General features: G+C 41.2%; 1 protein-coding gene across 2 annotated transcripts; it reads right to left on the reverse strand.

Moving 5' to 3' along the window:
• Positions 1-6,071: 6,071 nt before the first annotated feature.
• RETREG3 (reticulophagy regulator family member 3) lies at positions 6,072-25,624 on the reverse strand. 2 transcript variants are annotated; one of them, XM_042477342.1, is made up of 9 exons: positions 25,291-25,624; positions 19,436-19,542; positions 16,664-16,691; positions 14,793-14,919; positions 14,063-14,147; positions 13,291-13,428; positions 12,764-12,846; positions 9,410-9,542; positions 6,072-8,708 (listed from the first exon to the last, which is right to left on the reverse strand). In XM_042477342.1, exons 1-9 carry the CDS (start codon positions 25,500-25,502, stop codon positions 8,257-8,259), a joined length of 1,365 nt encoding a protein of 454 aa, XP_042333276.1. In that variant the 5' UTR covers positions 25,503-25,624; the 3' UTR covers positions 6,072-8,256. The 2 variants fall into 2 exon arrangements, with proteins under 2 accessions (XP_042333276.1, XP_042333275.1); XM_042477341.1 differs by having other exon boundaries at positions 16,664-16,694; positions 25,291-25,622.
• Positions 25,625-25,717: the final 93 nt, after the last annotated feature.

Raw genomic sequence — 25,717 nt, forward strand, 5'->3', positions numbered from 1 at the left:
CCAGATCCGGACTTCTGTCAGAGCCTGGATGCATTCACAGACACACATGCATTCACCTCGACCACATTCTCTGCTTCACATTCAAATACGCATCCACCAGCTTCATCACATTCACTCTGTGTCTGGAAGGTAGCTTCCGGTACCTTCTGAACACTTGTCCCCAGTCACACCTGCACCAGATCCGGACTTCCGTCAGAGCCTGGATGCATTCACAGACACACATGCATTCACCTCGACCACATTCTCTGCCTCACATTCAAACACGCATCCACCAGCTTCATCACATTCACTCTGTGTCTGGAAGGTAGCTTCCGGTACCTTCTGAACACTTGTCCCCAGTCACGCCTGCACCAGATCCGGACGTCCGTCAGAGCCTGGATGCATTCACAGACACACATTCATTCACCTCAACCACATTCTCTGCCTCACATTCAAACACGCATCCACCAGCTTCATCACATTCACTCTGTGTCTGGAAGGTAGCTTCTGGTACCTTCTGAACACTTGTCCCCAGTCACGCCTGCACCAGATCCGGACTTCCGTCAGAGCCTGGATGCATTCACAGACACACATGCATTCACCTCGACCACATTCTCTGCCTCACATTCAAACACGCATCCACCAGCTTCATCACATTCACTCTGTGTCTGGAAGGTAGCTTCCGGTACCTTCTGAACACTTGTCTCCAGTCACGCCTGCACCAGATCCGGACTTCCGTCAGAGCCTGGATGCATTCACAGACACACATGCATTCACCTCGACCACATTCTCTGCCTCACATTCAAACACGCATCCACCAGCTTCATCACATTCACTCTGTGTCTGGAAGGTAGCTTCCGGTACCTTCTGAACACTTGTCCCCAGTCACGCCTGCACCAGATCCGGACTTCCGTCAGAGCCTGGATGCATTCACAGACACACATTCATTCACCTCGACCACATTCTCTGCCTCACATTCAAACACGCATCCACCAGCTTCATCACATTCACTTTGTGTCTGGAAGGGAGCTTCCGCTACCTTCTGAACACGTGGCATCCACAGATTCGGACTTCCGTCAGAACCTGAAGTGCACACACACACACACACACACAAGCATTCACACATATGAACGCTGGCTCTCAGACACTCTCCTTTCACTCCCAGACATGCCCCAGCTTCAACCCACAAATATCCACCAAGCTTCCGTCAACAGGCTTCTGCCGGGTCTGTCGCCCGACGCCAGCCAGTGTTATGTCAAGGAACTACACTGGCTTCGGGTCCCTAGACCCAGCTCCTGCTTAGCAAGTCACTAGGGACTTGCCTTCTCATGCTCATCTGCCAGTTGGCCTCCTCTGCTTGCCATGCATCCTGGTCTGTGGGCTGGACTGTTCTGAAGCCTGCCAAGCAATGCAAGTCCTTCTTTAGCCATGGTCTCTGTGATGTCACAAAGACCCAGTAACTGAACACAAGCTTCAAGGATTGGCTGAGCTCTAGTGAGGTCAACAGTCCCTCAGACTCAAGGGTTTTACAATGTCTCTTTGATATGCAGCACAGATAGGGTTGCCATAAGTCAGCACCTCCAAATGGGGACAAATGTAGGACAACATTTTCAAATGTAGGGCACATTTTAATAAATGGAGGACATGTGAAAAAAATTGATGCTTTTTAAAAAATGTTCACATAAATGCATGTTTCTTAGGCATGATCAAAATGGAGGACATTTTGAAATTAACAGAAGAGGACATGTCCTGGAAAAGGAGGAGGCTGTCTGGTCACCTTGTCTCTGGTCCAAAATACAGTACACTGCAGAAATAAAACATAGCTGGACTGAAATGCCCAGAGTTCCTCACCAAAGCTGCATCCACACTGAGGAAATAATCCAGTTCGAGAGTGACTTAACTGTCCTGGGTTAGTGCTGGGGAATGCTGGGAATTGTAGTACACTGTGGTCCCAGAGCTATCTCTGACAGGGAGTCACACAACTGCAGTGCCTAGAATTCCTCCCCAGGTGCATCCACACTGAGGAAATGGTCCAGTTTGAGACTGCTCAGTGCTGGGGAATCCTGGGAATTGGAGTCTATTGTGGCCTCAGAGCCATCTCTGACTGAGAAAGAAGTCTCAATGTCTCCCAAACACTAGCATTCCCAGGATTCCCTACCATTGAGTTAAAGCAGTCTCAAAGTGGGTTATTACTCCTGCAGAGTGTGAGAGAGATAGAAAGGCTAGGGACTGGATTCATTCATTAACTCACAAAAGGAGGATATCTGTGTCCAAAACACACTGCTTTGACAGTCAGGGCTCAGTGCTAGGGAATCCTGGGGATTGTAATTTATTGTGACACCAGAGCTCTGTGACAGAGAAGGATAAACATTTCACAAAACTACAGTTCCCAGAATTCCCTAGCATTGAGCCAGAGCAAGTAAAGTGATGTCAAACTGGATTATTTCTGCAGTGTGTTTTGGACCTAAGTGTCCAGGTTTGTTGAGGGCCTCTAATTGTTCAGACTAGTGAATACTGCCAAGACCTACAAAGGAATCTTACTTTTCTCTACTCCATCTTTATAAATGGGCAAAACAAAAATAAAGAATGGTTATTGAAGGTGTAAAGTGATGCGCATTCAGGCAATAAAATAAAATCTACTACAACGGGCCCTTGGTAACACCTGGAATTTGCTATGACTTTAAATTGTGAATGTTTTTCATGACAAATTTTCAGTGTGGATTGTTTCAGTGTGTGTATATGTTAAATTGTACATGTGTCCTTTTAAACTGATGTGTATATTAACTAATGTGGGGTGTCAGTTAACAGTTGTAGTTCCCCACCTTGATCCATGGGGAGAGGCGGGTAAGAAAATAATAATAATAATAATAATAATAATAATAATAATAATAATAATAATATAGTCCAGTTGTTTATAAATGACTTGAGGATCCATGGATTTTGGTATCCACAGGGAGTCCTGGAACCAAAATAGTGACCCTTATATTAAATGGCAAAACCAAGCTTTTGGATTTTGTTTGGAGGAGGAATGATATCATGCCATGTAATTGATAGTTTTTTGTGGTTTCGGGCTATGTGGCCATGTTCCAGAAGAGTTTATTCCTGGTGTTTTGCCCACATCCATGGCTGGCATCTTCAGAGAATAAACTCTTCCAGAACATGGCCGCATAGCCTGAAAAAAACATCAAAAACTATGGATGCCGGCCATTAAAGCCTTTGACTTCACCATGGAATTGAATTTGTGAATTTAAAAATCCTTGGATATGGAAAGTATTAAGTGCGTTTGATAGAGAACCGTCTAATTAAAAAGATTGTATGTACAGCGCTGTGTAAATTTACAGCGCAACATAAATAAACTTAATAATAATAATATCTATCTATCTATCTATCTATCATCTGTGATAGTTTTTTTTTGGGGGGGGGGGGAATCCACCTGGCAAATGTCACCTGCTAAGCGTAAATTAATGCTATGACATATTAGGAAAGAGGCAGAAAATAATCCTTTTTGTAGATTAATATGTTCTCTTTAGGAATCTGTAGGTCTTCCAGGGCAACTCTGCCAGGTGTTAACCATAGAGTTGTGCTGGAGAACCTCGAAGTGTCTAGAGAAAACACCTCTCTAGCCATTTGTAGGTCCTCCAGCATGATTCTATGATTAACCTCCAGCAGATATTAACCATAGAGATGCACTGGAGGACCTGGAGATTCCTAGAAAGGTGTTCTATTAGTTAAAAAGAATTGTGTTTTTTAATTTGTGGTTTTTCCACATTCACAGGGGTCCTAGTGGCAGCGAATGTGGAGGAACTACTGTTTCTTCACCCTCACTCTCACAAATATAAGTGTAAATTGTTATTGGATTCTGGCTGGCATTCTGTTCACGAATTATATGTCTCATGTTAGTACTTTCCTCAAGCAAGTTTTCAGGTAACTTGGATTTAATTTAGGGAAGAAAAGATTGAAAAGAAATGAAACACATTTATCAGAACAAGAGAGTTATTTAATATTTCTGTTAAAAATAAAAACATTGTTTACAAACCAACATGGAAAAAAATAGCCTTAGCATTGTTGTGTGTGCGTGGCCTTTAAGTCATTTTTGACTTATGATGACCCTAAGGAGAACCTATAAGGGGGGTTTTCTTAGCAAGATTTGTTCAGAGGGGGTCTCTGCTTTTTCCTTCCCATGAGATGAAGAGATTGTGATTTGCAAAAGGCCACCCAATGGGTTTCCATGGCTGAGGAGGGATTTGAACCCTTGTCTCTAGAATGATTGTTCAGCACTCAAACCACACCATACTGGATTCTTTAGTACTACTAATTAATGTTAATACATTTGAATGAATGCACTGATTGTGATTGACCATCATGGTTAGTCTACAACACATTTAATGTTATTCTGTGGGCTTTTCTATTAGCACATCGAGTTTTGTTTTCTTGAAAGTTTTAATTCAAGGGATGAGCTTACCCCTATGTTCCTTACAAGGCCGACTAAAGGAAGTTTCTAACAAGAACCAGCTGAATGACCGGAATTGTCTATAACCTTATATTGTCTATTTCAAAGCTATAGCTATGTTAGTCTGTGGAATCAGTATGTAGTGAGATCTTGTAGCACCTTTGTGACTAACTGAATTAAAGAACTTGGCAGCATGAGCTTTCATGGACTTCAGTCTACTTCCTCAAATGCATATGAAGTCTACAAAAGCCGACGCTGCCAACTTCTTTATTTCAGTTAGCCTCAAAGATGCTACAAGATCTCTGTACATACTTATATGGTATATATTATACACATTTTGCGTGTATTTGTGTTTGGTCTTAATATTTAGTCAGTGACAGCTAGATGGATAGATAGATATTTACACAAAGTATCTTGCAGAGTTTATAACAGTATTTTTTGGAAAATCACTTTCATAAAAAATTTCAAGATGTACATTTATTATATTGTAAACAGACATACTCCTGATTTTCTCCCACAATGTAATTTCAATTTAATAGTGTAATTCCATTATTATCAGACTTAAGTTAGTTTTATGGAGAAAGGCAGGATACAATAGTTACTAATGATTTGCAATAAATAAGTAGATGTGCAATATGTTCACAAAATATTTACACATTATCACTGCATAGCCATGACATGTTGTTGCTTTTAACTTAAATTTCTAATTTAATGAAAAATCCTGGCTTAACCACATAGAACTGGAAATAAGCAAAGTGTTGGGGTGCCTAGGCCGTTGTTTATATTTCTATGTATACCCACTATTCTTACAGTGGGAGCATCATGACTGATAGTTGTTTTAAACTCAAAGCTTTAGGCTAGATGCAACCCAATGTCATCTAAGAGAATGTTTTGCTTGGACAACTGAGTTTAGCCCAAAGCTATTTCTGGAGTGTCTAGCCCCTGTTCTCAATTCTATGTATTTTGGCCAGAGAGACAAAAGGCTGTTTCCACCATGACCCCTACCAGCCCTCCTGAAAAGCTAGCTCCATTGTGTTTTGCCTTTTCCCAGTGGTCCAGCAGCCATTCCACCAAGCCAAGGGACTTCATCACTTTCAGAAATGGTACTTTAATACTCATATTTTTCTTTCCCTTACCAGTCCTCTTTTCTTTTTGTACTGTGTCTTTTTTATTGTAAGATCAAGGGCAAGACATGCCCTGTCCCTTTTAAATTGTTGCATCTTTCTAGCTATAAAGTGGGTTATAAATGCTGTACATATTTTGGCTGTCAACACTAGCTCATACAACTGACCACGCTTTGCAACCACAACACAATGCTATTGCATTAAAGATAATGCCCTGGGCCAACAAAAGGTTTTACAATTTCTGGTGACTCAAAGCTTATTTGTATGGTGCATGTACACAGTTCCTTAGACAGTTCATTCCGGTGTTGTTGCTTTTGCCTTCATCTGAAGCTAGGTTTGACTTGCCTAAGGAGTGGGTTTCCAAGACTGAGCAGAGATTGGAACCCTGATCTCCTGGAGTCTTAGTCCAACACTCAACCCACTGTATCACACTAGTGTGCTGTGGCTGATAATACCCATACATAACTCTGGCAGTGACCTAATAATGTATATAGCTGCAACAATGACCAAACAAAGGATTTGGGTTTGTCTCAAATTCTTTATTTTGCACCAGTCAGGGAAGAAACACTTAAGAAAATAATGATCTCACTACTGATACAATGGAGAAGGTGTAGTTTGTTGTCTTATTGCACTAAATTCTTGTTTTAATCCACATAACACAAAACCTAATGAAATAAAACAAGTTTTTCACCTCAAACGTTATCAGCATCTTATTTTTTAAAAAACCTCTGCAAGATGACAAATTACAGTATAAACTTCCACAATATTGGATGATTTGTAAACACTAAAAAAGGCAGTTGGACACTATGATATAGCCACACAGATGCTACCAAACCCAAGCTGTTTCAAATTTACAACACGCCACCCTCTTAGTCTTTTCTGCAAAAATGTGTTACTAGGCATATAGCATCTACATCAGCTTGCTGCTTAGCAAAGAAACAATAGAAACGTCTTCAAATAAACTGCAAAATTTGCAAAAATCTGTAAATCTTTAATTGCTGAGATTAAAAGATGGCATTTGTTGAGTTGGAAGTATAAGAACCTAAAGTAAAGCTCTTTAACAGGATATGCAGATGTTCAAAAGGTTCAGATCTGCAGATTCAGAAGTTGTTATAGAAGGCTGGAAACTAAAAATACATAAATAAATGTAAAAGCACAGCATTTGTTTACATTTCTTATCTTTCCACAGAGGGTTACCAGGACGATCTTGCACTGAACAGTATTTCTTCCAAGATAAAGTCTTCCAACAGTTTTTCATACAAACCTAAATATTTGGATATGCAGTTCTGTGTTGGAGCACCAAGTTGAGAAACTCACTAATGGTAGCATGTTAACACCTCAGTTTTTACTTGTTCTATAACGGTGTAGTTGTCCTATGAAGCCCTCTGTTCATTGCAGGTCTGAGTTGTTGTTTAAGATCACTGGAACACAATTAAGACCGCATGCTAGATTTACTTAAGAAACATAAATCAAAGGTATTGTGTACAGGCCCAGCACCAAAACGCCGTCACATTCAGGTTATCATTTGTGAATACTTTATTGTTGAGGAACACAGCACCATCTTCATGCCAATGAAGACAGTGCAACCAAGATATAATAATGGGTATCTTTCTATTGTCCATTAAGCCATGGTTTCAGTCTTCAAATAGTCAAAACAGTGGTGCTCAGCAAAGGATACCAATCTCTCCCCTCATTATGCAGCACTGCTCTCACCTTCTAGTCCCAAGATCTTTTTCAGGGATAATATTGCAAGCTTTCTTGAAAAAGCCAGAGCCATCTGAGAACACTCAACATCCACACATCAAGAAATCAAGCCCCCAATAGCTGAACAAGTCTGACTATCAAGTCTGTTACTATAAGGAATCCTAATGGAATCACACACTTATTTGCAGAAAAAGGAAGTATTAATGAGGAAAGTTCACTGCTCCCCTATTTGTGTAGGCTTAGTGTTTGCTAGAGGAGGTCAAGGGACAAATTCTTTCATGTTGCTTCAGCCCAAAGTTTCACGGATGTTGGATGGAAGTTAATCTTCCAGTACTGAAACCTTCTTTCAAATAGCAAACAGTGGTTAATGTGTGCAAGAGGGATTCTAACCCACCAAAATATTATTGCCATTATGATGTGCGAAAAGAGCCTCATTAGAGATCCAGGGTTTAAAGAGGAAGGAAGTTGGGGTCATTACGTGCAAATATTTACTGGAGATAGAGGTAGTTTCCAATATCTCAGGGAACCCAGGGTCTAATACACAAAAGTACATTAGATGGGATCTGAAGAAATAAAACCTAAATCAACAGCTAGGTATAAGTTAGTTCCACTGCTCAAGAGATTCTAGAATGCACCCTCTGTCTAGCTTTTTAAATTAAAAACAATTCCCAATGGCTGGTTGTTTTTGTTTTTTTGCACTAAGCAAGTGCTGAGATTTGTCTTCAAGGCCTGTTTAACAAGGATAACCATGGGAGTAGGGCATGTGGCTTTGTGACTCAACACACTGCAAGCTAGACATGTGCTGGACATAGCAGGCTCAGAAACCAATCTCTTCTGATTTTGCCCAGGAGAAATTTGTTCTCAAATTCCAGGTTTTCCAAAATTTTCCCAGCCAGGCCATATAGCAAGTAGTGGGAAGCTACCCTACTTCTGCACAGAATTCTTCCTTCTCTGCTTCATGACACAGAAGAGGTGCAAATGTCAAGGGATGATAACCATTTATTGGCCACGGGAACTGGAAGGATCCATCTGATTAAGCTCTGACTGATCCAATAGTTCAAAGTCATCCCCTTCAGCATCTGTGTCCAGCTCTGAGCTGGATGTCCGGAGGAAGGCCTTGGCACTTTGCTGGCGTCTGCTCCCATGCATGGAACCTGACTGAGAGGCTCCTGACAAAGCCAGCTGGATCATTCCCCTAGTCACAAAGCCAGCTATGTCATCTTTGAGGTTGTGCATCAGTGGTACCTCACCCAAGAGGAGCTGTGAAGTCGCTTCCTCCTGCTCATGAGAAAGACGAAGTTCTTCCTGGCCCTGTGGGCGAGAGGCAAGGCTTGGAATGCCTATGCTGGTGTCATCTTCATCATCAATGCCCGTCACCTCAGGGTTGATGGAAGGGAAATCTGGAAGATCTCTGGCAAAGGATTCCTCGGGATCACTGTGGCCATCAAAGTCTAAAGACAGAAAGACAATTTAGCAGTTAGTCATGATATAGCTTCTTTGCTAGCCATCATCAAGCAGCTCTCACTCCATTTAAAGACTATGCAGTCCTTTCATTAAGTTAGAATGTTTCCCACCATAATCCAGGTAGTAAAATTTACTACCAGCAAAAGTAGTTGAAACCTATCTGCAAATATCAGACAGATGTGATTCCCTATACAAGAGGGGGGGAAAGATTCCTCTACTATAGGAAATTCTGAACTATACCTGAGGAAAAGAGAACTAATAACCAACTACCTGAAATCTGGGAACTCACATGGGCAAATGGGTTTAAAAGCCATCTCTAAGGCAGGTGCCTTTCACTGTTTTATCTCCAAGAGGTCCTTAACAGGATGTAGCACAAAATGCAAGCCCCTAGTTCAATAAAGAAAAGCCTTAACTGTCATTCAGCTGAAATGAATATGCAACTTCCTCCCATCCCAGTCTATGTTTCATCCAATGCAAACTGCATCTTTTTAAGGACAAGATCATGTCACTTCCATGTAGTAGACTACACAGATGGTTTTGCTTGCTTACAAATGCTTAAAGTATTTATCTTCCGCACATTTATTCTGATGGACACCAATGTGGCAAACAACAGATCAATTAAAATGCTCTTTTGTGTTATTTAATAGCAACAACATTCTGTCTGTTCCCTGCCAACTCTTGTTCTTACCTTCAGAACCTTCTGTCAATGGGGTTTGGCCTCGTGACAGATTGAAAGTCCCATTCTCAGTATAGGATACTTCTGCATCAGAGTGCTCTGAATCAGATATGGCAAGCTCTTTGGCAACTACTGCATCATCCAGCTTAAAAGAAAACAGATAACCAACGAAGCTCTTAGCACGGTTATTATGGCTACACATGCATATACACTCCCTGTGGATACCAAAATACATACATGCTCAAGTCTCATTTTATACAATGACATAATAAAATTGTGTCCTCTCTATAAAATGGCAAAATCAAGGTTTGCTTTTGGGATTTTTAAAAATGTTTTTAAGCAGTGGATCGTGAATCTATGGATATAGAATCCATGAACAGAGGCTGGCTGTATACAAAAAACCAATGGTAGGTCACAATTCCCTCCTGCTGTAAAAGCTTTGATCCCTCCCCCGCAAAAATGGAAAGCCTTTTCCTATTGCTTTGAGGGAGTATAATAGACTGCTGAAATTTTCAGGATGGACTGTGGCAGCAGGCTGTTTTTACCTTATTAAATTTTACAAAGTAGAATTGGGTCTCCTGGTTCCAGGAATTCTGGTTCAGCCCCCAGAAAAGGGTGGTTTGTACTGCTAAAAAAGATTGGGAGGCTTTTAAAAGAACTTTAAGTAGTGAGAGGGAGACTCCTCAGCTGCTATGCAGAATATTTTAAAAAGAGAACCCTGTGCAAAGGTTCTCATTCAGTTTATTTGAATCCCCCTGTTTAATCAAACAAGAGAACCATGGCCAACTCCACCCCATAAAAATTCAACAAACTTTCCCTTCCTCTTTTTGGATTTCCCCCCCTTCATTTTGCTTCCCCCTCCTGCTAAAGAATTAACAAAAACAAATGATGTACAGTTTTGGCTCAGCATTACGTATGTCAAATTAACAGTGACTAAACACTTCATGACTGTACCTGTATCTAAGCCAATAATGTTTAGAAGCAGAGGAGTACACTGTGTTTCAGCAAAAGCAAACAAACTGTCCAGTGGCACCATATGGAACAATTAATTGTGTCATAGAGTTTCAGAGATCTGAATCCTATTCATCAGATGCATTAAATGTTATCTTCATTTTATAGCATATACAAATTCCATCATTTACTATGCTTTCCTCTCCAGCCATGTTGTATTTACGCTATCTCAAATAGTTTACTGCAGAAATACACCAAAATACTGAGAAAACAGCCATATAATAATCTTCTCTAACTTTTTAAAAAGCTATAGCCTTAAAGTTATCCCTCATATCCTTTAGTGCAACTGAAGGACAGTATAGCAGGGCTTTGCTCATGCCAAAAACATGTCCTGGTATATTAAGAATTAACTGAACCTGGGAAAGTAACTTCTGGGGGCTCATTTCCACTTACATTTAAACTGGTTTGCTATTTGCCTTCACTCTGTGTCATTGAATTGGTTCCAAAAGGGAGGGCTGGGGGAATGAGGCACCCCTCCAAAATGGAGGCGCAAGGGGTGGCGCGTCCCATTGGAATGAATGGGGCATGTGCGCTGCCCTGCCACCACCCTGGCACCGCACTGCCATCGCATGCATGAGCCCCATTCAAGTGAATGGGGCTTGACCATACGCGGTATTTGGCTTACACAGGGGGTTCCAGAACAGATCCCCTGCGTAAGCCAAGGGAGCACTGTATATGATCATATGCCCATAGGTCACACCACAAGCACAAAGGCAGCACTGAGAGCAGGGGTGGTGGTAGTGGTGGCTGATTTCCAAAAAACTGGGGAGGGATGGTAAACACCCCTCTGCCATAGTCCCTTCCCTCCAGAATGATGCAATTCAGATTTCTCATTCCTACTTGTTGAATACACTTTGGAATCGATTCTTTTCAAAAGAACTAGTAGTCAGGAAAGAGCGGGTTTTGCGTTTGCCTCGCCTCATCACAATTGAAGCTGATCTCAGTAGGACCAAAACCAGTTCCAAGTGGGAACGAGGCACATCTAACCTGATCAGCAATTCGCTTTAAATCATAGTGGGAATGAGCCCTTGGAATACAGTTTCTTGAACCCTCCAGCCAGCATGACCACTGAGGTATATGGCACTTTAAAGAAAGCATAACCTTTTGTGGGCTAGATTCTGCTTCACCAGATTAAAATTCAACGTCTTTCTTCAGTGTGCAACTATAAGTACACATTGTTTTGGTTGTAATATACTATACTAGAGTATCTTGCTTTTTCTGAAACACATGTCTTCCCTGGAAAATGGCAAGAGGTTGCAACCGCACTGCAGAAATAATCCAGTTTGATACCTCTTTAACTGCCATGTCTCAATTTATGTTATTTATGGGAACATAAAATAACTTCCTATCCATTATTTTGAATATCTTTTCTTTGTTTCCCTTCATTTATGACTTTCCATAGTATAAAATCTCTTAATTTGATTATTTTGTAATCATCTCATGAGTAATACCTTCAACAGAAATTACTTATTTCTTCTCACCATTCATTCATATTTATTTCTACAGAAATCTTTACAGTTTGTTTTATGTTAATTATTTACAATTGTCTTACTTGATTGCTCTCTATAGATAGTTGAAAATTACCAATTAATATTTCTCATACTTTTTCCTGTTTTGTTGATATAGTTTACATGATTAAACTATGAAGATTCCCTTATGTCATTTTTAAACAAAGATATCTGCCTAGTGGAGTCTACTCTTCTACAAACCTCTTGTTGCTACCATCTCTCAATAGATAAGTAAGCTTATCAGAGAACATCATGTCATATAGTTTGACCTTCCATTCATCTAGGGTTGGATTTTCTTTACTTTTCCATTTTTTTTGCAAAAATAATTCTAGCTGCAACCATCATGTAAAATATTACTTTATCATATTTTTTTTCCAGGTCCACATCTTCTATTATGTTCAACAAATAAAAAGTTGGATTCAAGATATGTTTAAATTGGCATTAAGTGATTCATACCAACAAGAGTCAAATGATGTAGGCTTTTCTGAGACCATGATATAAAAGCCAATCAGGATGGCCTTTGCCAATGCTGATTAGATATACTGACTGAGATACCTGACTGAGAATTTAAAATTATACATTTTATTGCAACTTCTCTGATGCACTTCATTACCCTCAAAATGTGTCATGTGTCAGCTTAAGAATGATTTCAAGATGCAAGATGCAACTCCTACAAACCAAATCCAATCACACAGCAAAAACAGAATTGTATTCAAACCCCGAATCTAGCCACTAGGAGATAGTATAGCCTGAAAATCAGGAAGACACGAGCAGAAAATCACAGGCTGTTCATCATCTTTCCCATCCCAGCAGTACCTTTTCCTTTAAGCAACACTATGCTGTTTACCTTGGGACAGAAAGCAGCAAGCTCTTCTTCACTGTCACTCCCATCAGCACTAGTAAGATGTTGGCTCAACATCTGATGGCGCACTGCAGTGAAATCAGAGCCCAGAGTACAGGTATGGATTGTGCCATGTCCACAAAGAAAGCAAGAAGAAGAAAAGAGGGCTGCATCAAAGCAATAGTACTGAGAGATAAAATATCATGATTTAATACTCCTGAAGAGACAGATAGGCAGACCACTGAGAACAGATCAATGTGCCCTAATTAGAATTGTAATCATCATAATGCCATGCTGCTAATTGTTTTGACAGTCAAGTACTCCTTAACTGCTAGATGTGCTCATTTCAAATAAAGTGCTGTTAAGGTGAGAGGAGCATTCTGAATTAGCCTCCAGTCATTCAGTACTTTTATCCAAACTATTAAGGTACTCAATTCCTCATGTCAATAGCTAGAAGAGGTGATGAAGAAGAAAAACAGAAAAGTCCTTCCACCCAAGAATTGGAGGTAACAGTAGCTCTGCAACCAACTCACATTGCCTCTCCTTATGCTTGGACATCATGTAGCCACGAACACTGAAGTCCAACCGCTGCAGAGCTGGCTCCAGTTTGATGTACAGGCGCTGCCCCAGGTGGTGGTACACAGCAAGTGGCCATAGCAGAAACAAAAGCACTAGAGGAAAAGGATGATCACATGCTTAGTACTCAACAAGAACACAGTCACAAATAACATTTTAATACAAAGGAGAAAATTTCATGGTGGCATAATAAGCGCACATAGTTTATTATGAAACCAAAGCAAGATGGATTTGTTCTTGTTCAACCCAGCTGTCAGCTCAAAGCTCAGCATAATTGCAGCTCTTCTTCCTAAGTGCAGTCCAAGGCGGTTTGCAGCATAGATTAAACCAAGTACAGCTTTAAAAAACCCAGTATTTATTTTTAAAACTTGAAAACAATTAAATAAAGTATCTCACTAAAACAGCACTAATTTAAAGACGGTTTGAAAACATTTAAAATATAACAATGAGATTAAATTATAGTACATATCCCTCATTAAATAGCCTTTCTGCAACAACCACTAATTGCCAAAAATCTGTCCAAATATAAGGGTTTTCACCTCCTAGCAGAAGGAAAGCAGAGAGGGTGCCAGCCTAGTTTCCTGTGGGAGACAATTCCATGGCCTGCACACAGCCACCAAGAAGGCCTTGCTGGTGACAGTGGGAGGACTAAGTGAAAGTGAAGCATGCTCATTATAAATCATTGGCCTTTCCAGTGCCTAACACTCCTCCAGAAGCACAAATACTTACTTGTTAGATAGGCAAGACAGACTCCTGGAATGTATTGGCCCAACACAGACAAAAATGTGAGGACACCACAAGCTAAAAGGCAGAACTGAGAGACAAAATACAAAGTCAGTTTCTACTGAATTAACAGATGAACAAGTTGGTTTCTATAATTCAAAGCCATATAGATAGTTTGCTGCCAGCAAGTTGTTCAGGAAGAGATGAAAAAAATGAGAAGTTTTGCATAAATCAAAAGCTTTGCATAAATATTAAGAGAGGGACACCTATAACCAGCAGTTCTTTAGCTTCTGGATCTAGAATGGGAATTGTGTGGCTCTGTAGCTTCCAGCAGCCCTAGCCAGTGATAGGAAATGCTGGAAATTTCAGCTCAACAACATCTGGCGGGCAGCACAATTGCCACCTCTGCCCTAGATAATGCTAACAGTATCAGAGCAAAAGGGGCAGAAACAGTCTGTCAAAGGCTCCATCAAATAAAAAGAGGGCATTGCTTTCTGTATGTCCTTATCTTCCATTCCCCGTCCTCTGGTTTCCCCTTTATGCCCGTCTCTCAATGGTCTGGTCCCACCCACCCCAGTATATGTAGTATAGTTTTGTGTGCACAATTAAAGATTTAGTTTCCACTCTTCTGCTGGTAAATAAAGAGCAATTTAAACAACTATCATTCTCAGGTTGTTGTTTTGCATTAACCCTCACACCCACCCCACCCCAAATACCAACAAGGATTGCTTTTCACCTTGCCCGGATTTTGCCTTTTGAAATCCAACAGGTTTCTCATGAAGCTGTCTCCCATGACCCATCCTTCTGCCAAATAGTGACATAGTTCAGGCACACTCAGCAATTGAGGGTGAACATAACCCCAGCTGGAAGGACAACAAAGACAATATTTTATTTTGTTAATATGTTATTTACAAACAAATGGAATGTGTTCAATGTTTAAAATGGGCATCCTTGCACTTTATTCTCATTCCATCTCTACAAAGCGCACTCAGGTTTGTGTTGTACAGATGACAAAAGAAGGTTGATACAGTAATTGATGTGTCCTGGTTATAGCCACAGCAGAAGAGAAAAGTGAAACCCAGGGTACGAATTTGAGATTTCATGGGAAGCATAATTTTGCCTTTTGACTGACCAGGATTATCTCTCCGGATTAATCTTCCATTTGTTTACCCCCATTCAGTTAATTACCACTATCAGACAGTAGTTTAGCACCAGTACAGCTAAACAGGTCATCTGCCACGGCAACCAAAGCTGTCTTGATCCCATAACTAGGCCTAAAGCTAGACTGAAAGGGATGTAGATAATCAGTTTTCTTCAGGAACCCCGGGAGCTGGGAGGTCACCACACATTCTTGCCCAGTGGTAATCCAGGGTGGTAGGGTTCACAAAGTCTTTTTAAGTAAAGGACTAACAACAGCCCATTTTAGATACGGTAGAACTCTACCTTGCTGCAATGAAGCATTCACTACTCTCCTTACCTACTCAGCCAGTCCCCCTTCAGTTACTTTTATAAGCCAGAAAGAGCATGGGTGCAGCATGCATGTGATAGCTCTCACCTCTCCATGGTGAACTATATCCAATAACACAGGACAGGCAGGAACCAAGGTTATATAAACCAGACTTGTATCAACCATAGCAGCTACGTTAGGGCAGAGCCAAGCAATTTTATCTGTGAAGTCTTATGCAAATTAATACAGTGGTCTGCTGCGTGTCTACATTCCGCTCTTATGGGGAACAAAGGACCCTACCGCTCAGCACAGCTCCATTGGATGACACTATGTAGAGGCAATGGTGGCAGAGAAAAATAATCTCTTCACTGCTACTACCGCCAGAGAAAAAGGCTTTCAATGGGCTTTGGCTTGTATGCAGTCACACCTGCTCCAAGTCTTTTGCTATCATCATTCTAATCTCTGTCACTTTTGTTTCATCACAGCCAGTTTCCATGTAAATCAGTTACTTCCCATAGAATTAAACAATATTCCTGTCAATTATTTTTAATAGAAATGAGCTAAAGAAACTTTCACTGGATGTGGCCAGACACAGTACAGATAAACCATTCTTTTGCATTCACAATTAGAATGTTTAAAAAGAGTAAGGAGTATTTGAATTGAATTATGATTCTGTGAACTCAAAAAGATTAAAAAGATGCAAAAAGAATAGATTGCTCCAGCCTATGAACACACTCTTCCCTGAAAACTGGGGATTCTACACAACCATGCATATTTACAGTTAAATGTCCCATGTTCATGTAAAATAAAGCCCATTCCTAACAATGTTTTACTTTAGAACTTTGTTATTTTCAAAGAAGAATAAGATTGCAGACTTGGGTCCAAACACACTGCAGAAACAATCCAATTTGAGACCGCTTTAACTGCCCCGGCTCAATGCTAGGGAATTCTGAGAACTGTAGTTTTGTGAGACAATTAGCCTTCTATGACAGAAAGCTCTGATGCCACAACAAACTACAATTCCCAGGATTCCCTAGCACTGAGCCAGGCAGTTAACGTGGCCTCAAGCTGATATATATATATATATATATATATAATTTCTAGCAAAGGCACACAGGCACAGATAAAATCCAAAAAATAAAAGATTAAAATTTGCATACCTTTCATTATCTTGCTCATCAGGTCTTGCTACTAGAACATGAGAGACACATCAGAAACGTTGTCAGGAAAATGCTGGCAAACACTTAGTGGCATAATTAAAACATGCATATGGCTTATGAATCATGTAAGAATGCATTTTCCTACTGACCAGCTAACAACTGAAAACACTGTGAAAATAGTGCTTTGTCCCAAATTGTGCTTTCCTTTTTACAAAATCAACTTCAAGCTTATTAGGTTACCTTATTTTAAAGATGTATACGCTGCCTCTCTTCAGCAGAGCTTTCAGCAATTTTACACAGTAAAGCCAGCTGCGATACTATGTGTTAATACATCTGACTGATAAGACCATGGGGCACATCTAGCAGTCAGTATCAATGCTTAGGGATGGGGACAAAGACCACAAGCACTTCTTCACTCAGCATTTCAAATAGGTCTCAAGCCAAATCCACACTTTTCAGTCAATAGAATGCAAAGGTATAGCCTTATTAATCGCCAGTATTAGTCAGGAAACAGTGCACCTAAATCTGGAAACAACTCTTCAACTCACTTTTGAAGTCTGTCCTAAGCCTACATAGTTATGTTTTGCTCTATTCCATTTGCCTACATTAGAGTTGAGAGGCTTCACAAGCCAAATGACTTTGTATTATATAGTTCACAAATTCTTCACCTTGTTACTGTAATTCCCCTCATTTTAGTAACAGGGCTTAAGGGAAAGAGAGAAGAGTGAGTTCATGCACAGCAAAAATTTGTGCTCATGTGAATGTTACCGTTCATTCCATCCCATCCAAGACTGTTGTTGTATGTCTTCGAGTTGTTTGACATATGGAGTCCCTAAGGCAAACCTATTATTCGGTTTTCTTGGCATGCTTTATTCCAAGCAGGTTTGCCTTTGCCTTCCTCTTAGGCTGGGAGAATGAGACTTGCTCTAAGTCACCCTGTGGGTTTCCATGGCTGAGCAGGGATTCAAACCCTGGTGTCCAGAGTCATAGTCCAATGTTCTAACCACTAAACCATGCTGGCTCTCCACCCAGGACAGTTTCCATCCAAAGAGCAGGGCTATTTTCTGAATACAAAGCCCAGCACAGAGGTCAGACAAGTAACTTCCCATTGTAGAACTTTACTTGTGGAGAATGTGCATGTAAACAGTACAAAATGCACAATACCCTGAATGATGCCCACAAGTACATATTATGCTATTGGTCAGTGCTGTTATGAAAGCAACTAAAAAGGTTAAGGAGGCCAATTAACTGTGCACATGTCTACTGAGAGATAAACCTACTTACTCCCAAATAAGTATATACAGGCCTTTCTGATCTAGAATTAGAAAAAAATATTGTTCCTTCATGATATATTCAAGTATTTTCTTTCCAGAGAGACTACTTTGGGAGGAACCAACAAAGGTATTTTATTTTTATAATAATCCTGTGAGGAAGATTAGGTTGTGAGGCAATAGCTGCATTCAGATGTCATAAGCCAGAATGTTAACATACATTGTCTGACTGTTCCCATTACAAGCACAAGTGACTAAATAAACCAGGGACCTTCCATCAAAGCTTTATTAACTGTGATGGCTGAACCAGCACTCTGCCTTGTTTCTCTTCAGCAAAGGCAGTGTCAAAAGCTACAGTGCGTTCTTGGCTTATTTTCCCAGTTTGTCCAGGAAAAAACAAGACAGAGTGCCAGGTCCAGAGGTCACAACAAATCAACCATATACTGAACTTCCATGGGAGCAACTGAGCAGCTTATCATACTGCCTAGTTGATTCCATGTAAATATCCAAATCTTGCCAATGTCTAATTAACTGGAAATAAAACAAGTTTTTTGGTGTTTTTTTTTAAATTTAATGTAGCAGCTGCACCACTTTCAAGAGAAAAAAAAATACTGGGAAGGACTTTGGATTTTCTTTAACCAGAAGCTCCATAAGGCAAATTATGTTTCTTCTATGTTTGGATAATGCCTTCTATTTTAATACCACTACAGCTTTCTGCATCTGTCATGAATACATATTTCTGGATCACAAATTACTACTACAGTCTAAGTCTTTTCATTTATCTCTGTAAACAACTGTACAATGATTTTGTTCACATGACTAATAATAATAGATGTATTATAGTACAAATCCTCCAAATACTTTTGCAACATTTGATGTTGAACACTGACACAGCAACACTGTAATTTCTTGAAAGCCTTTTTGAACAGAAAATGAACCCAATTTATTAGATTCCTGTTTACCTTTGCCAACCATTTTAACTGAGGAAATCTAGCATTCTTAGCCCAATTGTTATAGAAATAATTCAGACATGGCCATGTTAGTCTGGAAAATCAGTATGCAAAAGAATCTTATAGCAGCTTTGAGACTGACTGAAAGAAAGAAGCTGGAAGCATGAGCTTTTGTAGGCTTGAGTCCTCAGATGCATAGGCTGGTGTGGAGAGTCCAGAGACAGACCTATGTAAGTCTTTCTTTCAGTGACTCTGCATCCACACTGCAGAAATAACCCAATTTAACATCACTTTAACCGCCATGGTTCAATGCTATGGAATTTTAGGATCTGTAGTTTGTTGTGACACCAGAGCTCTCTGACAGAAAAGGCTATGGAGTTCCCAAACTCCATAGCATTAAGCCATGCCAGTTAAAGTGGTGTCAAACTGGATTATTTCTGCAGTGAAGATGCAGCCTTAGTCTCAAAGGTACTACAAGATCCCCTTGCATACTATTATAGAAAGAGGAAGTCTTAGTCAAAATTCAGGGGTCATGGAAAAGCAGAACTTACCTTTTATTTCAGGCCAGATTTTATTTTTCCACTGATCTAAGCATACGATGAGTATCAGAGTAAATGCAACCAAAAATATCAGATGCAGCGATGTCAGAGCAAAAAACCTGAGGGAAAATAAATCTAGTCAGTACCGGGTTAGCTCTTCTAGGGCTGTAATACATGAAAAACAGTTCATTTAGGGTCATGGAGCGGCAGTGCCCTGGATACTTGATAATTGTCTTATGATCAGCACAAAGAAGCTAGAAAGCAAAGGCTATGGAATGGATTGTGTTCCAAAGGTTCTTTGAGTGATCTTTTTCTCTCTCTGCTTCAAAACATCCACTAGATCAATTTGCTCTAGCAAACGTTTAGGAAAACCAGTTTTAAGAGTCTCTGGCATTGTGACGGGGAACCCCAGTTATGACTAGCAACCTGTTACAAGATTTCCTTACTATTTAAAGGCACAAATATGCTGAAAAGAGAAGCATGGCCACTTTGCACCTTGGACGCTTGTGTGCCATTTCCCCCCCGATCTTGCCAAATGAAACTTGTTTTATTCCACTCTGAGGGATCTAGAAACATGTTCTTGACCTTTTAATTTGTTCTTTAAAAAGTACTATTTTATTATGTTGTACCCTGTGCCCAATGGATACAATTATTTCTGTCTTTCCTGGAAACTCACCTGGGCCAGCAGTCAAGGACTTGGAAACTATCAGTGGTCCAGAACCACCACTTTGAGTAGCACTGGATCAGGTATCCCACCGATCCCTTCCAACTCTACAGTTCTTTGATTCTCTAATGTGGGAGCTGAACCAAGGAGAAATTTGTCTGGATCTAATTTTAACATGGACCTAATTCACATTTTTTGAACCACAATGCACTTACGCTTTGCGATCCATACGTCTGCACTGCAATTCTGCAAAAATTCATACAAAAATGCATACAGCATGGTGAAAGGAGCACCATAATGTTTGTATTAGTGGAAATAAATGTTAAAACACATTACAAGCAGGAAAACTGCTTGTAAAATACAAACATTGGGCAAAACTGTGTACACAGCTGAAAATATTGGGGCAAATTTACAATTTGCACTTGTAAAAATGGGATGGAATAAAGTTCACAAAAACGAGAAACAAACAAACAAAAAAGATGAACCTGATACATTTCCCCATCCCTAGTAAATGCTAGAATCCTATATTACCTATGTATTTGCTAGAAGAAAAAGCTCCTAACAAAAGAAAGCATTGAATAATTTAATATTTCAGAGTAAAGAAATCACACAAAAGTAGAAGAAACAGCAGTTATAGCCAACCGTACCTAAAAATAAACATAGAAAGAGGCCAGGATGCCCTCATTTATTGTTACATATTGCTACCATGTCATAGATTCATGACAAATTAGTAATTATTTTTTCACTCTAATCAAGTGTTCATATGCTAACCAAGCCAGCAGTTGCTTTCTAATGAACTATAGTGAGTTCTGCAGCTATAAGGATGGTTTACCATATATACTTATACATCTCCACCGTTGTCTAAGCTCTCATCTTTCGCTACTCTACTCAGAGAAGGGGAAGGTTCCTTTTTTGACAAGAGTTAAAACTATAGTGCTTACATTGGCCTTTGGATAGCTGGGAAATTTTAAAACCTGGATCAACTTATCCACAGACCAATGGAAATACTGCAGCTTAACTCTTATCAAAAAAAAAGGAACCATCTCCTTCTCTGAGTAGAGTGGCGAAAGTCCATCATAAGAATACCTACAAAAAGGACCAACTCCCACTATTCCAGTGGTTCCCATCCTGTGGGTAGGGACCCCTTTGGGGGTCAAATGACCCTTTCATGGGGGTCGCCTAAGGCCATTGGAAAACACCTATTTAATTACAGTTATGAAGTAGCAATGAAAATAATTTCATGCGCTTGGGTCACCACAACATGAGGAACTGTATTAAAGGGTCGCGGCATTAGGAAGGTTGGGAATCACTGCTCTGTTCTCTCCACTGCATGCTGCTTCTGGCCTTTTTGAATGTCTGAATATCTTTGGCACCTCACTTCAAAGGAGCACCAAGAGAGTAGGGTTTTTTGGGGGGAGGGGTACTTCTTTTAGCTTCTCCTAAAATGGGCTAAACTTTCGCCTTTCACCACTCTACTCAGAGAAGAAGATCCCAACAATGTTATTCCAGCACCTACTTGCCTTTTCCAAACATTGCACAGCCACTGCTTACCAGTTTCCTCCTCATCCATCCAGCCATTAGGATGGGCACAAGCAATGATGCCTGGTGCAATTTTGTAAGTTCTTCTGGTACTGTTTCCCTTCACTTTGTCATTTTTACATCCTTTGTCACATGCCCTCAAATTATCAAAATGAATAATTTTGCCCCCCCACCTGCCTTTGACATATACATGAGATCGACTTATACATGATAACTACAATTTATAATAACTGCAAGATGTAGTTGGTAAGAAAGTCCATTTTCTATAATAGCTTTTCTTCTGGCATAAAAGCTAACATGTGAAACACCACGTGTCCACACATTCAAAGAATGATCACACCTTTTCAAAGTGAAACACAACAGCCACGAGACCCCGAGTGTTTGTCATGAACATCAATGAGTACAGATTTTGCATTGTTAGTAACTCTGACAAGCTCAGCACTGCTGAATGGCTGGCACACTGTTCACTTTATCAAGAGATATACTCAGCCACTCAGTCCATGCCAAGAAACTGGTTAAGCCAGTGAGGGGCAGAACCACTCAACAATGGTCTACCAAATGACACATGAGCTCAGAGGATCTCGTTGCTTTTGTCAAAAGATCTGAAGACTTCTTTATTCCGACTGAATAGGAGCTGTGTGCTTTCCCCCTCAATGATTCGCTAAATACAATCAAATACTGTTGAAGATAAGTTGCATCCACAATTGGAGAGAGGTGGTTATTTTTATCCTTTTGATGAGAACCACATGTTGGAAGTAACTGGTGAACCAAGCCCTTCGTAGTACGGATATAAAAACATCGTGCCAGGGCAACCAGCTCTCCAGCTTCTACCCCACGAAATGCACGGTGGAGCTTGCAGTGTGTTCTTTCTTATCTTTCATCCTCTAAAATTATTGTGGCAATTTTTAAATCCTTTTTATTATTATTTTGCTTCAGAAGTAGATAAGCAGTTTAGGAGAGCTTTACTGGAACTTATTTCAAAGTTAGTGCAGGGGCTGAACTTTAGGGGAAGGAACTAGCAAAACCACCTCTGAGTATTCCTTACCTAAGAAAATCCTATGGAATCCATGGGGACACCATAAGTTACAGGTGACTTGAATGTGTGCGCACACACTTAGACGTTCCCATTGTTATCTCAAATGTATTACAGCTGCAGCAGTTTGGTGCTCTGACCCAGTATTTCACTATGGGACAAGAAGACTCAGGGCTCGAGTTTTTCAGAACCACTTGTTTCAAAGCACTGACAATTGAAAGCACAGAGACAGATTCTGGTTGGGGATGTATCCTGGCCACTGAGTATGGCAATGAGAATCACTTCTTCAAGAAACAGACAGGGACTCCAGAAAGGACACTTGAATTTCAAGTACATCATGTGGGAATCCATGCATCAAAATAATGGCCTGTTTCAGACTGCCAAAATAAAGCTGCTTGGGGTCTCTTTGGAGGTATGCTATTTAAATGATGCATGCATCCGAAGAATCTGGAAGCTGCACCAAAGCTGCACTCCAGTACTTAGGAATGGAGTGTGGCTTTGACGCGACCTCCGGACTCTTAGGACCCATGCATCATTTAAATAGCATACCTCCAAAGAGACCCAAAGCAGCTTTATTTTGGCAGTCTGTAACAGGCCAATGTTTGCCTATTAAAGCTGGCCCAGCTGAAGCATTGATAATACAAAACCTAAACTTCCCTTCCAGTATCCAAGGAGCGCCATCAAGCCCACAAGACATCCCATGTCCCCACAAACAAGTGCAGGCTTGGTCAGCACACCCAACATTAGTCACTACACAGAGTAACCGAGCTTTATAAACTCAGCCTGCTCCAGCTTGCCTCACAATCCCTCTTACAAAACAGAACTGGGCAACCGCTGTTACTTGACTCCCCTTCCCTTTGTTACAAATGTATATGATGTTGTCTGACCAACAAAACGCACAGGCAAAAATAGCGACAGGTCAAATCTCATTCCCATAAACAAGAAACCTGATATAATACAAATAGAATCCAAAGATCTAGCCGTGTTAGTCTGGAAAATAAGTGTCAAGGGGATCTTGTAGCACCTTTGAGGCTAACTGAAAGAGAGAAGCTGGTAGCATGAGCATCCGAGGAAATAGGCCGATGTCTACAAAAACCCATGCTTCCAACTTCTTTCTTAGTCTCAAAGGTGATACAAGATCCCTTTGCATACCTGATAGTTTTGTTCCCTATGCAGAGACACACCATCTTGATCTCCAAACAGTAGTGAGGAAAGTTCACCACATGGGAGAAATAATCCAGTTTGAGAGCGCTTTAACTGCCCTGGCTCAGTGCTAGGGAATCCTGGGAATTGTGGTTTATTGTGACAACAGACACAAAAGGGAAGAAAGCAAGTGCTCTGTTCTTGATGTTGTTGTCATGTGCCTTCAAGTCCTTTCTGACTTGTAGCGACCCTAAGGCCAACCTCTCATGGGGTTCTTTCCAAACACATCTGGGGGAATAGACTGAAGTCTCTGAAAGCTCATGCTGCCAACTTCTTTCTTTCTGTCAGTCTCAAAGGTCCTACAAGACCTGTCTACATACTATCATGGGATTACCTTGGCAAGTCCAGGTCTTTTTGGCCACTGTCATCCTCTGGGGCTGAGAGAGCGTGACTCACCCAAGGTCACCCAGTATGTTTCATGAGGCAAGATTCAAACCCTGGTCTCCAGAGTCATACGTCCAAAACACACTCCAGAAATAATCCCGTTTGAGACCTCCCCAACTGCCCTGACTCAGCACTAGGGAATCCTGGGAACTGTAGTTTATTGTGGCACCACCGCTCTCCGACAGAGAAGGCTATAACATCTCACAAAACTCGTTCTCAGAGTTGAACATTGAACCAGTGCAGTCAAAGCGGCCTCAAACTGGGTTATTTCTGCAGTGTGTTTCTCTACAGAGGCTCATGCTGCCAATTTCTTTCTTTGAGTGAGTCTCAAAGGTGCTACAAGATCTCTCTACATAATAAGAATAGCAAAGGTATCTAAGGAAGTAGACTTAGGATCGTAGAGTTGGAAGAGACCCCAAGGACCATCCAGTCCAGCCCCATTCTGCCATGCAGGAACTCCCAATCAAAGCATCCCTGACAGATGGCCATCCAGCCTCTGCTTAAAGACTTAAGTCTAGGAAAGCTCATGCTGCTGACTTCTTTCTTACAGTTAGCCTCAAAGGGGCTACAAGATCTCCCTATATCATCATCATCATAATAATAATAATACAAAATGCATCTAAGGAAAGCTCATGCTGCTGATTTCTTTCAGTTAGTGTCAGTGGGGCTACAAGACCTCTCTACATAATACTAATACCAAATGCATCTGAGGAAGTGGGCTTAAGTCTAGGAAAGCTCATGCTGCCCACTTCTTTCTTCCTTTCAGTCAGTCTCAAAGGGGGCTGCAAGATCTCTCTATGTACTATTATAGGGTTGTCTTGGCAAGTCCAGAGCTTTGTTTTGCTTTGATTGTATTGGCCATGGCCATCCTCTGAGGCTGAGAGAGTGTGACTCGCCCAAGGCCACCCACTGGCTTTCCATCCGTGGCTGAGGCAGGATTCGAACCCCGGTCTCCAGGGTGGCCGTCCAGCGCTCAAACCACGGCTCCTAGCCCTGAGAGAGGCCTCCCTCCTCCTCCTCCCCGCTGTTTCCCAGGCCTCGCACCCGAAGGCGGCGTGGGCCCCTGCCCATCCGAGCGCGCTCCTCGCCGGCCTTTCCCACACGAGCGTGGCCTGCAGGGAGCTCAGCGCCGGCTCGTAAGGCCCCAGGCGGGCCCTCAGGGAGGCGCTTAGGCCCAGCACCCGGCGCTCTCGCTCCGACGACGGAGAAGAAGAAGAAGAACCGCCGCCGCCGCCGCCAACGGCTCCAGCCTCCATTCTTCCCAAGCGTCACCGGTTTGCCGGGACTCGGCTCATCATCTCTGTGTCCTCCGTCACCAAAGCTTTTTTACCTCAGAACAATGACATGGCCGCCTCCATGAGGGAGGAAAGGGGCCTGGGCGGCGCCATTTTGGTGTACGGAATAAAAAAGTGGCGCGCATGCGCTGTACAGACGCTGGGCCCGCCGCTTCTACTTCTACTTGGCTTTGAGG

The sequence above is a fragment of the Sceloporus undulatus genome, chromosome 6, assembly GCF_019175285.1.
Source record: "Sceloporus undulatus isolate JIND9_A2432 ecotype Alabama chromosome 6, SceUnd_v1.1, whole genome shotgun sequence".
NCBI lineage: Eukaryota > Metazoa > Chordata > Lepidosauria > Squamata > Phrynosomatidae > Sceloporus > Sceloporus undulatus.

Bases quoted from the DNA above. Each gene is read 5' to 3' on its own strand.
- RETREG3 (XM_042477341.1), bottom strand. From the start codon at position 25,502: ATGGAGGCTGGAGCCGTTGGCGGCGGCGGCGGCGGTTCTTCTTCTTCT. The intron at 12,847-13,290 runs GTGAGTTGGTTG...ATTTCACTGCAG, and splicing joins CAAGCATAAGGAGAGGCAAT to TGCGCCATCAGATGTTGAGC. The intron at 9,543-12,763 runs GTAAACAGCATA...TTTTCTTTTAAG, and splicing joins TTGCTGCTTTCTGTCCCAAG to CTGGATGATGCAGTAGTTGC.